At 43.4% G+C, this 15,328-nt stretch overlaps 1 protein-coding gene across 5 annotated transcripts in view; it reads left to right on the top strand.

Moving 5' to 3' along the window:
- Positions 1 to 15,328, top strand: part of DCDC2 (doublecortin domain containing 2) — a 254,672-nt gene that overhangs the window by 32,396 nt on the left and 206,948 nt on the right. For all 5 annotated transcript variants that reach the window (XM_040353796.1, XM_040353799.1, XM_040353798.1 and 2 more), the window contains exon 3: positions 3,126 to 3,177. In XM_040353796.1, the coding sequence (XP_040209730.1) occupies positions 3,126 to 3,177 (52 nt within the window). The remainder of the gene's footprint in view (positions 1 to 3,125; positions 3,178 to 15,328) is intronic.

Genomic DNA, 15,328 nt, shown 5'->3' with positions numbered 1-15,328 from the left:
CCATTTTTTTATGTTTGTCTGTGCTGCATGCCCTAATCTCATAGTGTTCAGAATGGACATTTTTTATTTATTTTGTTGCTTGTAAATACCTTTATTTTGTAGTCCTTCATTACTTCCTCCTCCTTATTAGCCTAGGCTATATGTCACAAGGCTATTCACAAGGGTTTCTGGGATAGGCATCATGTATCCCAGTAATCCTTGCAAATAGCCTATTTGCATAGAGAAGGGGCGGCAACTTCCTCTGACACTCCCGTTGCTATGGAAACCTGACTGAAACCTATTACATCGCTTGTGCAGCACTGAGCATGTGCGAGATCTGCAAGGCTGAAATCCAGGAAGTCATACAGTCTGGCTTCATGATGCCCACACTTAAAGCGGGGGTTCACCCTATCGACGGGAAAAAAAATAATTTTTTTTCTTTTACCTTTAAATCAGGCATTGTAGCGCGAGCTACAGTATGCCTGTCCCGAATTTTTTCCCCCCATACTCACCTTGTAGTCGTCCATCGAAGATACCGGGGAATGGGCGTGCCTCTGGAGACGGAGGATGATTGACGGCCGGCTCTGGCGCGTCACGCTTCTCCGGAAATAGCCGAAATAGGCTTGGTCTTCACGACGCGTGCGCATAGCCTGTGCGCACGCGCCGTGAAGAGCCGAGACCTACTCCGGCTGTCTTCGGGGAGAGTGACGTGCCAGGGCCGGCCGTCAATCATCCTCCCTCTCCATAGGCACGCCCATTCCCCGCGGGAGCCGAAATCTACGATGGACGACTACGAGGTGAGTACGGGGTTAAAAAAATCGGGACAGGCATACTGTAGCTCGCGCTACAATGCCTGTCTCGATGGTAAAATCAAGTACGAGAGGGTGAACTACCGCTTTAAGATGGCCATGGTCTATTTCTAGATTATAAACTAACTAAATGCTCTAGCAACCTAACAAAACGGACCTTAGTTTACAGACTAACTTTACTAGACTACATTAAGCTTGTGTATTACAGGGGTATTTATATTTAAAAAGTGAAATTGTGGGTGGTTTTAATGCATCCTATGCATTAAGGTGAAATCTAGTGATCTGAGAAAAGTATGCAGATGAGGAATCCTAAATTCACTCTACTTCACACTACTTTTTAATTTGCACGTTTGTTCCAGGTCAGTGAGTCTTTCAATACAGATTTTACCTATCTATTACCAGAAGGTGCACATATACAGCATTATTATATTAAATCATAAATGCCATTGCTGCCATGACTTTAGAAGTAACAATTTTGACTTAGTTTAAAAATGTTTGCACTTTGCATCTTTCTTCCTTATTGCTCAAACAAGCTCGTTTTCAAATGTGTTTATTAGACAAAAAACGTATTATATTTATAATTTTATTACATTGTGTTGATTTTTTTTAATGCCATAATTTTCACTCCTGGCGAGATTAATTTGTGCTTTATTGGGGATGATTTTCACTGTTGGTGAATTTAAAGGAAATCTATGGTAATAGCATACACTTTCTCTTTATACCATCAGCATTGTAATAGCAATACAAAACAAGCGTTATTATTGACAATCCAATAAAAGCTTTCTTACAAATCTCCTTTCTTGTTGTGAGTGCTGCCTGTCTGCTGGCCATTTCTTTCCACACTTCCCTGAATTCTCAGAATGCTTTGCAGCTTCTCCTCTGCTGTTTACTTTCAATTTCTAAGGACTACATGTCCAATGGTACTTAAAAGCAGTGATTCCTGTGTTGTCTCTCCCTTTGAAGCTTTTCCTCTTAGCATATGGTGACCAGATTTTTAAAATTAAATCCGGGGACATATTTTTTATTATTTTACTAGTAATGGCGGCAATCAGCGACTCTCTGCCCATCGCCGCCGCCACCTGCCTCACAGCCTGTCAAGTCTTACTCTCCGGGCCCCCGGCTACTACTGGGTGGGGAGTGGAGGAAAATCACTCCACCAGGGAAGGCAAGGAGATAAGCAGGCACGCGGTTGGCCGGGACTTAAGCCAAGGTAGAAGAAAATGCAAGCGGGGCTGAATGGACATGCATCCGAAACAAAATAAATATTCCCTCCGCTCCCACCAGCACATGATCATCAGAAAGGGGCACAGATAATGGAAAAAAATACACCCCCTAAGACAGTAGAAGAGGCAGAGCAGGAGGGGGTGTAATTTCGATTTTTTTTTTTATTTTTTTTTATTCTGCAATGACTGTCTTTGAAATTGCCCCTGTTCAAATCCAATCTGGGGACAAAACCGGGGACAGACTTGGTCCGGGGACAGTGTCCTCAATCCGGGGACTGTCCCCAGAAACCAGGATGTCTGGTCACCCTTGCTTAGCACCTCTGTAGTTCAGAAGGTAGGCTCTGTGATTTCTGGGACACAACAGTGCATACTCATAGGGCATAGTGAATACATGTCACAGAATTCAAAAAGGTAAATGTGTGGAGATCTTCACTAAGTGTACAAATTTAAAGAGCATTCAAATAGGAGTAGCCTAGAAATAATTTTAATACAATGTGGAAATCTTTATATAATTTAAAATTATGAAGACAGATACACTTTAACCTTTAAGTGGTTGTATACCCGCATGCGCGCGGGAGACTTCATTCTGGCAAGGTTCGGCGGCCGCCGGCCCTTTAGCCGAGGATCCCCGCTGCGCATGCGCCGCTGCAATCAGTGGCGCATTGCGAAGGGAATATCTCCTAAACCGTACAGGTTTAGGAGATATTCTTTATACCTACAGGTAAGCCTTATTATAGGCTTACCTGTAGGTAAAAGTGGTAGTAAAGAGTTTACTACCACTTTAACAAAATTGTAGAAACAAATCTCTTGCAAGGAAATGAAAAAAAAACAACAAAGAATGAACATGATTGTTTGTGAATGTTTGAAGTGAACAACGGCTCACAAAGCCAAGGATGACTACATAATTTAAGTATGTAAAGATTTTTATGTGTACCCTAGGTTTCACTTAGGAGGGAAGACTACAGTTATCGTTTTCCAATGTTGCATTGGACTCCAGGGATATATCTTTGTACCACTATCTTCTTTTAGTGTGTGTAATTGCTTTTTAATGGCTGTATTTCGACACGTAGCCAACATAGTTTGATGTAAAATATTTTCTTTTTTTTCCTTTTAGCTACGCACACATTGGAGAGAACAAGAGAAAGACGGTAGACCCTATGAGTCAGGTATAATTTTTTTCCTGCTATGAACTGTTGATCAGTATTTATGTAATATCAACTTGCAAAAAAAGGGCAAAGGCAAATAGTCGCTTTGCAGTTTGCGAAAGAACTTGCCTTTAGCTTAGTGAATGAGGTGAAACTTTGCTGACTTCCATCATCCAATTATGTCTAAGCAAAAATGTATTTTTTTCCTTGCATTGGATATTCTTTGGATTTTTTTTTTTTTTTTTTTACCAGATTCACCCCAGCTATGGGAAATGTACTTTGCAAAGTGCAATTTCCCATGCAAAGGGAATTGCCTATTTGGCTTTAGTAAATTAACCTCATTGACCCAAGCACAGCAGATTTGTTGCCAGTTTGTTAAAATTTGAGAAAAAAAAAAAGTTGTCAATTTGTTAAATTAAAATTCCAGTTTAGTGATTCCACAAAGTGAAACCTGATTGGCTGTTTTTGGCTACAACTCTAATTTTGTATTTCTTTCTTCATCTATGTTTATGAATGAACCCTATCATGATTGTTATGTGCATTGCTTTGCTTAAATAAGCCAGATCATTCTTCATAGTACAAATTAGCCAGTTCCACGACAGTATAGCAGAACTTTCATCTTAGTAGTCAGTAAGCTACTTTATTTCAAGGTACCGTATATATTTGAGTATAAGCTGACCCCAATATAAGCCGAGGCACCTAATTTTACCACAAAAAAATGGGAAAACTTATTGACTCCAGTATAAGCCTAGGGTGTCCATCTGCATGCCTCACTGTGCCTCACTTTGCCTCACTGTGTCCATGTGCATGCCTCACTGTGTCCATGCCTCAATGTGCCCATGTCTCACTGTGCCCATGTGACGTCTCACTGTGCCCATGCCTCACTGTGCCCATGCCTCACTGTGCCCATGCCTCACTGTGTCCATGCCTCACTGTGTCCATGCCTCACTGTGCCCATGCCTCACTGTGTCCATGACTAGACTGACGTTTAACATGGGAGTCTATGGAAGAGGTGCCTGGGTTTCAAAAATCGGCGCTCCCCAGGTGTAGGTCCCCCAGACAACAAACTTTGCACAATTGTAGAGGAGGGGCTACATGTGTGCCAAGTTTCGGGTCCAGGGGACCTATGACCGGCTGGTACCAGGTCCCCAAAATCACTGGAGAAATTACCGTTTAACATAGGAGTCTATGGAAGGGGTGCCTGGTTTGAAAAATCGGTGCTCCCCGGCCGTAGGTCCTCCGGACAACAAACTTGTAGAGGAAGAGTGAGGCTACATGTGTGCCAAGTTTGGGGTCCAGGGGACCTACTGCCGGCCGGTACCGGGTTCCCAAAGTCCAGGAGATCAGGCACAAAAAGGTGACTTGAGTATAAGCCGAGGGGGGGCATTCTCAGCACAAAAAAATGTGCTGAAAAACTCGGCTTATACTCGAGGATATACGTTAAAGTGGAGGTTCACCCAAAAACTTAATTTTTAACATTAGATTGAGGCTCATTTTGTCAAGGGGAATCGGGTGTTTTTTTTTTTTTAAATCGAAGCAGTACTTACCGTTTTAGAGATAGATCTTCTCCACCGCTTCCGGGTATGGGCTGCGGGACTGGGCGTTCCTATTTGATTGACAGGCTTCCGACGGTCGCATACATCGCGTCACGATTTTCCAAAAGTAGCCGAACGTCAGTGCGCAGGCGCCGTATAGAGCCGCACCGACGTTCGGCTTCTTTCGGCTACTCGTGACGCGATGTATGCGACGGTCGGAAGCCTGTCAATCAATTAGGAACGCCCAGTCCCGAAGACCATACCCGGAAGCGGCGGAGAAGATCTATCTCTAAAACGGTAAGTACTGCTTCGATTTTAAAAAAAAAACACCCGATTCCCCTTGACAAAATGAGCCTCAATCTAATGTTAAAAATTGTTTTTCGGGTGAACTCCCGCTTTAAGTACCATGTAGTCCCATCACATTACAGGTGAACTTGGTTCACTTCCTAAATTTACTTTGTTACCGAGAAACACAGATACACATACACATTGCAGAAAGTAATACAATCCTTCTGTTGTTTATGTCTTTAGGGTATAGTTACAGCATTCCATCGATACCAGGACAATTGTTTTGTTTACTATGTAGAACTATTGTCACAGAAGCAGGCTGTTCATCTCATGATCATTCCAGTCATTTTTAGGTTGACTAAGTAATGTGTTTCAAAATTGACTAAGCAATTGATTCTACAGCAATTTAATAACTTCATTGTGATGACTTAGGTTTTAGTGTTGACAGCTTGGCACTAGTATTTCTCTCATTGGGGTTTAAAGTGATACTAAAGGTTCAAATATTATTTAAAAATAACAAACATGTTATACTTACCTCCACTGTGCAGCTCGTTTTGCACAGAGTGGCCCCCGAACGCCTTCTTCTGTGGTCTCGGCTCCCCTCTGGGAAGCGCTCTCCGAGGGGGTTACATTGCGGGCGCGCTCCTGTGTCATACACTTGGCGTCCAGAGTTGCCGAGTGTATGACTCGGTCCCACCCCAGGAAACGGCATTATTGGATTTGATTGACAGCAGCGCGAGCCAATGGCTGCGCTGCTATCAATCTATCCACTGCAGACCCGAGAAGCCTGTGCAATGTTTGAGCGCGTTCGCGACGCGGGACTTTGCAGGGCTCAGGTAAGTAAAATGGGGGGGGGGGACTAGGGAGCCGGTAATCGTCAGATGTTTTTTCACCTTGCATAGGGTGCATTAAGGTAAAAAAACATGAACCTTTACAACCCCTTTAAAGTTCCACTACACACCACTCACACAAAAAGTGCCCCTAATGCTGACAGCTACCTAAAACTTATCCTAAGCGCTTTCTTAACACTTAACCAAACCCTTAAAAACTTCACTCATAAAATACTCAAACCATTAATCTAAACGTAACCACTTAACCTTCAACACTTACACTGACCCTAAAGACTCGTACACGCTACTCATTTTTTTGGGTTAAACACTCCAGTCAGCGCTCTCAAGCCCTGTACACACGGGCCAGAATCTCGTCAGGAAAAAAACATTGTTTTTCCTGACGAGATTCTTGGTAAGAATCTCTTGCCGCCCGAGTGTACAGACACTCCATTCAAAAGAACCGCCGTTCTTTTGAATGGCAAGAACGCTGCAACGTCATCGCGTACGGCGAGCATGCGCTCATCACATTCGATGCCGTCGCCGCCATCTTGCTGCACCCTACCTACCGCGCATGCGTCAAAGTAATTTCGAGCATGCGCGGGTTTCCACGGCGACAGGTACGTATACAGACGCTCGGGTTTCTCTGCAGGAAAACACTGCCGAGAATCACGACGAGAAAATAGAGAGCAGGTTCTCTATTTTTCTCGTCGTGATTTTGGGCAGTTTTCTTGACGAGAAACCTGAAAGCCTCGTACACACCTTTTAGGCCTCGTACACACGACTGAGTTTCTCGGCAAAAACCAGCAAGAAACTTGCTGGGATTTTTTTTTTTGCAGAGGAACCCGGTCGCGTGTACATTTTTCGACGAGGAAACTGTCGAGGATCCCGCCGAGCCAAAAAGAGAGCATATCTTCTTTTTCCTCGACGGGAATGGAGAAACTTGCCTTGTCGAGATCCTCAACAGCCTAACAAGGAACTCGACGAGGAAAACGATGTGTTTCGCCCGTCGAGTTCCTCGGTCGTGTGTACGAGGCTTCACTCGGCAAGAAAGCTCTGCCAGCAGTTTTCTTGCTGGTTCTTGCCGAGTAAACCGTGCGTGTGTACGAGACTTTAGCCATTGGCTGAGAGCGCTGATCGGGAGCTGATCAGCAGACCTTTTTTGGCGACAGACGCCGACTTCTGCAGGACTGGCTGCCGTACATACGGGCGAATGTTGACCGGTTCCTATCAGACTGGCCCGATGCCATCTGACATTTGGCCCATGTGTACTAGGCTTAACCCTTTAATTTCACCTCTAAAGTCACATAACAAATAGGTCATAGGTCTTGCACTAAAAGTTTTCTGCACTGAGAACTGCTGGTATGCTTGAAATGCCCAGGGCCAGGGTACCTGCCTTTTATAAAAAAAATCCAAAACTGCTAACTCTGTAGTTTTATGAGTGCTTTGCATTGACCACAAAGATTCTCTAGATCAGTGTTTCTCAACCTTTTTCCAGTTGGGGCACCCTTAAAAAGTATTTTCAGTCTTGAGGCACCCCAGTCCAAGGCTTGGTTCACATTACGGTGTGTTGCAGAACACGCGCAAAATCGCGCTCATTCCTGACACACAGAATAATGCTCTGCTCTTTAGAGGTACCATTAATTCTTAATGGTACACCCACACATTGGAAAATGTGGGGTGCTTTTGCTGCAGTCCAATTAAAAAAAAAGAAGAAGGTTGGGGACTTGTTTCCCTGCATTTTTGTGGGTACAGAAGCCCATTGAAATGAATGGTCTGCACAGATGTGAACCAAGGGCTTGTTAACATGTCAAAGGGGCGGTAAAACCCACATGGTTGAGCCATTTTTACCACCCCCAACTTCTCTACCTTTAGCTGCAGAGGCAGCAGCTGGGGTGTTCACATGCTGTGGCTGCAACTGGAGGTATATCGAGGGTGAATGGGGGTGCACTGCAACTACCCCGCAACTGTGTGCATTGCCCGGTTGCGGTGCAGTGATGCTGCATTTACGGGCTTAAAACAGGTAGTAAAGAGGCAACATAATGCCTCTTTACGGCCTGTCAAATGCCTCTGAAAAGCGATCTGTGCATGGATTGCTTTTCAGAGAAGCAGCGGTCCTTGCTATCAAACAAGCCCTACAAAATCCATTGTCATGGTACAGGAATGGGGGGGGGGGTCAGGATTAAAAGTAACATACATATAGACACAGGCTTACACATGCATACACATACATACCAGGGTTGCCAACTTTCAGTAAATTTACGAACAGTTTGTAAAATCCGTACTTTTTATATCTGTCCTTGAATGTCCATTGCGGACATGTAGGCTGCATGTCTGTAACTGACATTCATGGACAGATGCAAAAAGTATGGATTTTACAAACTGTTCGTAAATTTACTGAAAGTTGGCAACCCTGATACATACATACACATAAACACACACACACACACACACAGACACAGACACATACACACACATACAAACAGACAGACACATGTGTGCACACACACACACACACACACATACAGGCAGACAGTCTACATGCGCACACACACACACACACACATATAGACAGACAGTCTACATGCGCACACACACACAGTCACATGTGCACACACATACAGACACAGTCACATGTGCACACACACATACAGACAGTCACATGTGCACACATACAGACAGTCACATGCGTGCGCACACACACAGACAGACAGTCACATGTGCACACACACACACACACACATACAGACAGTCACATGTGCACACACACACACACACAGACAGACACATGTGCACACACACACACACACACACACACACACACACAGACAGACAGTCACATGTGCACACACAGACAGTCACATGTGCACACACACACACACAGACAGACAGACACATGTGCACACACAGACAGACAGTCACATGTGCACACACACAGACAGTCACATGTACACACACACACACACAGACAGTCACATGTGCACACACACACACATACAGACAGACAGTCACATGCGCGCACACACACACAGACAGACAGTCACATGCGCACACACACACACAGACAGTCACATGTGCACACACACATACAGACAGGCAGTCACATGTGCACACACACACACACACAGTCACATGTGCACACACACATACATACATACATACATACAGTCACATGTGCACACACACACACACACATACAGACAGTCACATGTGCACACACACATACATACATACAGTCACATGTGCACACACACACATACAGACAGTCACATGTGCACACACACATACATACATACAGTCACATGTGCACACACACATACAGACAGTCACATGTGCACACACACACATACAGACAGTCACATGTGCACACACACATACATACATACAGTCACATGTGCACACACACACACACATACAGACAGTCACATGTGCACACACACATACATACATACAGTCACATGTGCACACACACATACATACATACAGTCACATGTGCACACACACATACAGACAGTCACATGTGCACACACACACATACAGACAGTCACATGTGCACACACACACAGACAGACAGTCACATGTGCACACACACACATACAGTCACATGCACGCACACACACACATACAGACAGTCACATGTGCACACACAGACAGACAGTCACATGTGCACACACACACATACAGTCACATGCACGCACACACACACATACAGACAGTCACATGTGCACACACACAGACACATGTATAAAGCCATTTTAAAAAAAAATAATGTAGCTTCTAGCTCAGTACCTTTCCAGATTTCTCTTTAGCCGGGTACTGCACTCTAGGGGGAAGCAGAGAGCACAGCACACTCCTCTGCACTTTACTTTTTTTTACTCATTTTTGAAGCCGACAGAGCTTCTCACAGTTCGGCAGGAGAGCTCATCTGACAGCCTTCTCTCCACTGACCCCCGCGGCACACCTGAGAGCCTCTGACGGCACACCAGTGTGCCGCGGCACACTGGTTGACAAAGGCTGCTCTAGATGTTGTAAAGTATTCTTATACAGTAAAACCTTGGATTGCGAGCATAGTTTGTTCTGGAAGCATGCTTGTAATCCAAAGCACTTGTATATCAAAGTATATCTCCCCATAAGAAATAATGGAAACTCAGATGATTTGTTTCACAACCATGTATTCATTACCCCGGATGCCTGCATACCTAGATGTGACTCTTTTAATCATCAACCATGTGAATTTCTAAATGTTGTATCTTTATTAAATGTAACCATATTGCTACACTTTGAGGCGCCTCTCTTCTCTTTGATAGTTGTGACATGACGCTACTTGTATATCAAGACATCGCTTGTATATCGAGTCAAAACATATTAAAAAATGTTGCTTGTCTTGCAAAATTTTCTTAAACCAAGTTAGTCTCCAACCAAGGTTTTTTTTTTTATAAGGAATTATGGTTTCACAATATGATGGGATGTGGATGAGTCTTAATGTATAGGGAGGTAACAGTTGCCTTAGAGGAGCAGCTTTTCAGTAGATCTTGCAGATCAGAAAAATTGGATCAGTTCACTCTTTCTCTGTTTTTAATAAGCTGGCACTACTTATCATGAGAATTGAAAGCTCACCTGGCATATATACATGACTGGTAGCAGGGGCGGACTGACAACTCATGAGGCCCCTGGGCAATAGGAGATTATAGGGCCCCAGGGCAATAGGAGATTATGGGGCCCCCAGGCAATAGATTATGGGGCCACACAGTATACACACACACACATACAGTATACATACACAATATACACACACAGTATACATACACACAGAATACACATACCGATACACACAGAATACACATACACACACTGAATAGGTACTGGAGAGGCGGGGCAGCTATAATCTTGGTATTTTTTTTTTTAAAACACAGGTTTTTACATACTGTCCCTGGTTTTACTGAGGCTGGCAACCCTGATGGGGCCCCCTAGTGGCATGGGGCCCTCGGGCAGTGCCCGAGAGCCCAAATGGTCAGTCCGCCCCTGACTGGTAGTCGCATAACAAATATAAAGATTTTAACAAATCATAACGACTGGTTTGCTTCCTTTATTGCTTCTTTTTATCCATGCTTCTTGAGTGCATTTGTTGCTTTGCACAAGTGTTTTGTTCACTATAGAGTACATGGAGATTACTTGATTCTGCAAATAGACACCTGGAGTCCTAAGGAGACAATGACCCATTATTTTACCAGAGAAAGTCCCCCTTTTCAAGTATCTGAATTCAATTAAAGCTTAGTTTACCATCCATCTATTCTCGCAGGGACAATGTGTGATTAGTCTCTTTGCTTCCAGTTGGGTTCTCAAGCATTACTAGGCCACCTGTGCTACATGGTCCTTACCTGAGTTTTGTTGGGATTCTACTGAGCCTCCTCTGATGTAAAATAATTGATGGTATATTAGGCTATCACACCAAAATAAAAAGGATATTCCCCTTGATATAGAATAATGAACTAATGACATCATTGGTCTTGACATAGTATCATCATTTGCCAAAACTCTTTTTGGTTCAGCAAATGTACCATGATGTGCTTTTTGAGCCCTTGCCACTCTAAAGTGAATGAAGCGCAACATGTGCGCAAACAGAACAAATATCTATATAAATATGTGTTGTGACAAAATAATATTTAGAAACAAATGCCATTTTGTAGTGTAGGTAGGGCTTTTTTTTGCTATGTACAGCCATGGCCAAAACTTTTGAGAATGACACAAATACTAATTTTCACAAAGTCTGCTGCCTCAGTTTTTGAGATGGGAAATTGCATATACTCCAGAATGTTTTGAAGAGTGATCAGATGAATTGCAATTAATTGCAAAGTTCCTCTTTGCCATGAAAATTAACTTAATCCCATAAAAAAAATCCACTGCATTTGTGAAGAAGGCTTCAGGGTGCCCAAGAAAGTCCAGCAAGCGCCAGGACCGTCTCCTAAAGAGGATTCAGCTGCGGGATCGGAGTGCCACCAGTGCAGAGCTTGCTCAGGAATGGCAGCAGGCAGGTGTGAGCGCATCTGCACGCACAGTGAGGCGAAGACTTTTGGAAGATGGCCTGGTGTCAAGAAGGGCAGCAAAGAAGCCACTTCTCTCCAAAAAAACACCAGGGACAGATTGATCTTCTGCAGAAAATATGGTGAATGGACTGCTGAGGACTGGGGCAAAGTCATATTCTCCGATGAAGCCTCTTTCCGATTGTTTGGGGCATCAGGAAAAAGGCTTGTCCGGAGAAGAAAAGGTGAGCGCTACCATCAGTCCTGTGTCATGCTAACAGTAAAGCATCCTGAGACCATTCATGTGTGTGGTTGCTTCTCATCCAAGGGAGTGGGCTCACTCACAATTTTGCCCAAAAACACAGCCATGAATAAAGAATGGTACCAAAATACCCTCCAACAGCAACTTCTTCCAACAATCCAACAACAGTTTGGTGAAGAACAATGCATTTTCCAGCACGATGAAGCACCGTGCCATAAGGCAAAAGTGATAACTAAGTGGCTCGGGGACCAAAACGTTGACATTTTGGGTCCATGGCCTGGAAACTCCCCAGATCTTAATCCCATTGAGAACTTGTGGTAAATCCTCAAGAGGCGGGTGGACAAACAAAAACCCAGTCAAAATTGCAGAGGTCCTGAAAAACAGTGCAAATACTGACTCTTTGCATAAATGTCATGTAATTGTCGATAAAGCCTTTGAAATGTATGAAGTGCGTGTAATTATATTTCACTACATCACAGAAACAACTGAAACAAAGATCTAAAAGCAGTTTAGCAGAAAACTTTGTGAAAACGAATATTTGTGTCATTCTCAAAACTTTTGGCCACAACTGTATACAGCTCTTGTTCCACAGTGGTTCTCTGCGACTTCTGGACATTACTGTACTTCTATACCAGAGTTGGTCAAGTCTAAACAGCTAAATACTTTTAACCTCCCTGGAGGTATGATTATGTCAGGTTTTTGATGCTGAAAGCAGTACAATTATTTTGCATGGAAATGTTGGCGTTTTATATTGTAGGCCAGTAATTCTTAGGAATAACTCACTTAAATCTGTCCAAACAAGAGTCTAGTAGACATGCCGGGTATGATAAAGTTTGAAACACAAAACCATAAATTATAATTGAATAAATAACTATAAATAATTATTACAAATAATAATGTAATAATAATAATAATAATAAAAATTATTCAATAATGTAATCAAATCAAAAACACTGAAATTTGCTCAGTTGCAGAATTGTCGCTGTCATTACTTTCAGTGTTTGATGACGAATTTCCCCACAAATCGCTATCGCTCAATTCTGAAATTGATTCTAATTTATTATCGCTGTTTTCTAGCTGGTCTAAAACCACTTTTGACATAAAGGGACACTTTTTGGTTGCTATGGACAATCTCCAGTTTCCAGGCAGTAAAAACAGTCTTTATTATATAAAAGTGCATGCAGGGCACTGGACAGACCACTAGGGACAAAGGGGATGTGTAATTATTTTATAGAGTACTGTAATCTGTAAGATTACAGTATACTGTATGTATTGAGTGTTTTTACTGTTTTGAATTTGGCGCCGATCTCCGCCCCCGTGCGTCGCAACGTCGCAGGGAACGGAGCTCAGCGGCACTCGGGCACTGTGTGAATCGAGTGAGGAGACAGCTCACACACACAGCGGGGAGACATCGCAGGATCCAGGGGAAAAGGTAAGTAACTTTGCCTGGATACTGCGATGCGTTCCCGAGTCTGGTTCGGGGATACCGCTAATGGTACTGAAGTTCCACCCCGAGCCACACTCTATAATACCGCTAGGAAGGTTAAGGAACAGCTCATCTTTATAAAAAAAACTGACTATGCAGGTAAGGGGAACCTGTAGATAAAAACTGTGCAGCTTTGACCAAACCTGAATAATGCCCTTGCCTTAGGTGTAGGCCATTTATGAACTCCCACCAATTGCATTATCCAGTCCTGACTTGCTAAAACATTGCCACGAGACTCCTAGCCACCATCACAGTAGCAAACTCTTAGGCCTTGTACACACGACAGAGGAACTCGACGTGCCAAACACGTCGAGTTCCTCGTCGAGTTCAGGGATGAAGCCGCCGAGGAGCTCGGCGGGCCGCCTTCTCCCATAGAACAACGAGAAAATAGAGAACATGTTCTCTATTTTCTCGACGAGTTCCTCGGCGGCTCCATCGGGCCAAAAGTGTACAGACGACAGAGTTTCTCGGCAGAATCCAGCTCTGACCGAGTTTCTCGCTGAATTCTGCCGAGAAACTCTGTCGTGTGTACGAGGCCTCAGGCCCCGTACACACATCCGAGAAACTCGACGGGCAAAACACATCATTTTGCTCGTCGAGTTCCTTGTGAACCTGCCGAGGATCTCGGGGAGCCAAGTTTCCTCATTGACTAACGAGGAAAGTGTACAGACGACCGGGTTTCTCGGCAAAATACGGCTCCGATCGAGTTTCTGGCTGAATTCTGCCGAGAAACTCGGTCGTGTGTACGGGGCCTCACTCTGATTCACCTCACATGAGCTTTCTCTCCCCTGACACGGTAGCTCGGAGCTCAACATATGAGAGTTCGCTCCTGATAGTGGAGTTGAACAGTAACAGATGGTAGTCTCTTAGCAATGCCCTAGCAATAAGTCGGCATGGGATGCGACCTCTGGGAGTTTTTTTAGTCAGGCTTCAGGAAATACGTAAATGGCCTACACGTACAGCTATAAAAAAAATTTCTTTGGCCAAAGCTTCATAGTTTGTTTTTATCTACTGGCAACCCTTACCTACATAGAAGTTTTTTTTGTAAAGGTGAACTATGCTTTTATTTATTTTTTACAGCTGGTACCTAATTGTTCTGATAATTTTCTAATGCTGCTAATGGAAGCTTATATTCTCTGTCTCATTAAAATTGGTGCTTGCTCCTGAACTCTAGTTTAGCCCTCTTTACTGTTGTCCTGCCATTGGAGGTACCTGACTTATGATCAGTTTTTCTCTAGTCTCTTGTTGTTTTATTTGTTTGTGTAGAGTTATGTGAACAGATAAATACAGTTTAGACTTGAATGTCTGTTGTGTCTTCTCCATAGACACTAATTACAACTTGACCATGTGGAATAAACCTGGCATAGCTGGTGAACAAACACAATTGTTTTTGGTACAACAAAATGCAATTGTATCCCCAGAGGTAGCTGTGTACATAAACCTTTATGGATGTTGTTCAAGGCAAATAGGTCTATCGGGAACCGACGAGTGGCAACAATCACCATTTAAGCTCTGATCTGTCCCCAAGCAAAAATGTCCTCCATTATTATGCAGAAAAGCCTATGCTTAGTAACAATCTGCCTTCAGATGAACGTATATCATGGAAATAGTAGCCAGTATTGTAGTATAGGCATGTGCAATTTTTTTAGTTAGGAATACGTTTTCCTTCAATTTTCATTATTTTAGTTGATTCGTTAACATACGAATGAACGAACGGTTTAGCGCAATTAATAACGAATAACGATATTTAAAAA

Source organism: Rana temporaria, chromosome 5, assembly GCF_905171775.1.
Source record: "Rana temporaria chromosome 5, aRanTem1.1, whole genome shotgun sequence".
NCBI lineage: Eukaryota > Metazoa > Chordata > Amphibia > Anura > Ranidae > Rana > Rana temporaria.
Note: the sequence above shows the minus strand (reverse complement) of the source record. Positions and strands in the feature narration are given on the sequence as shown.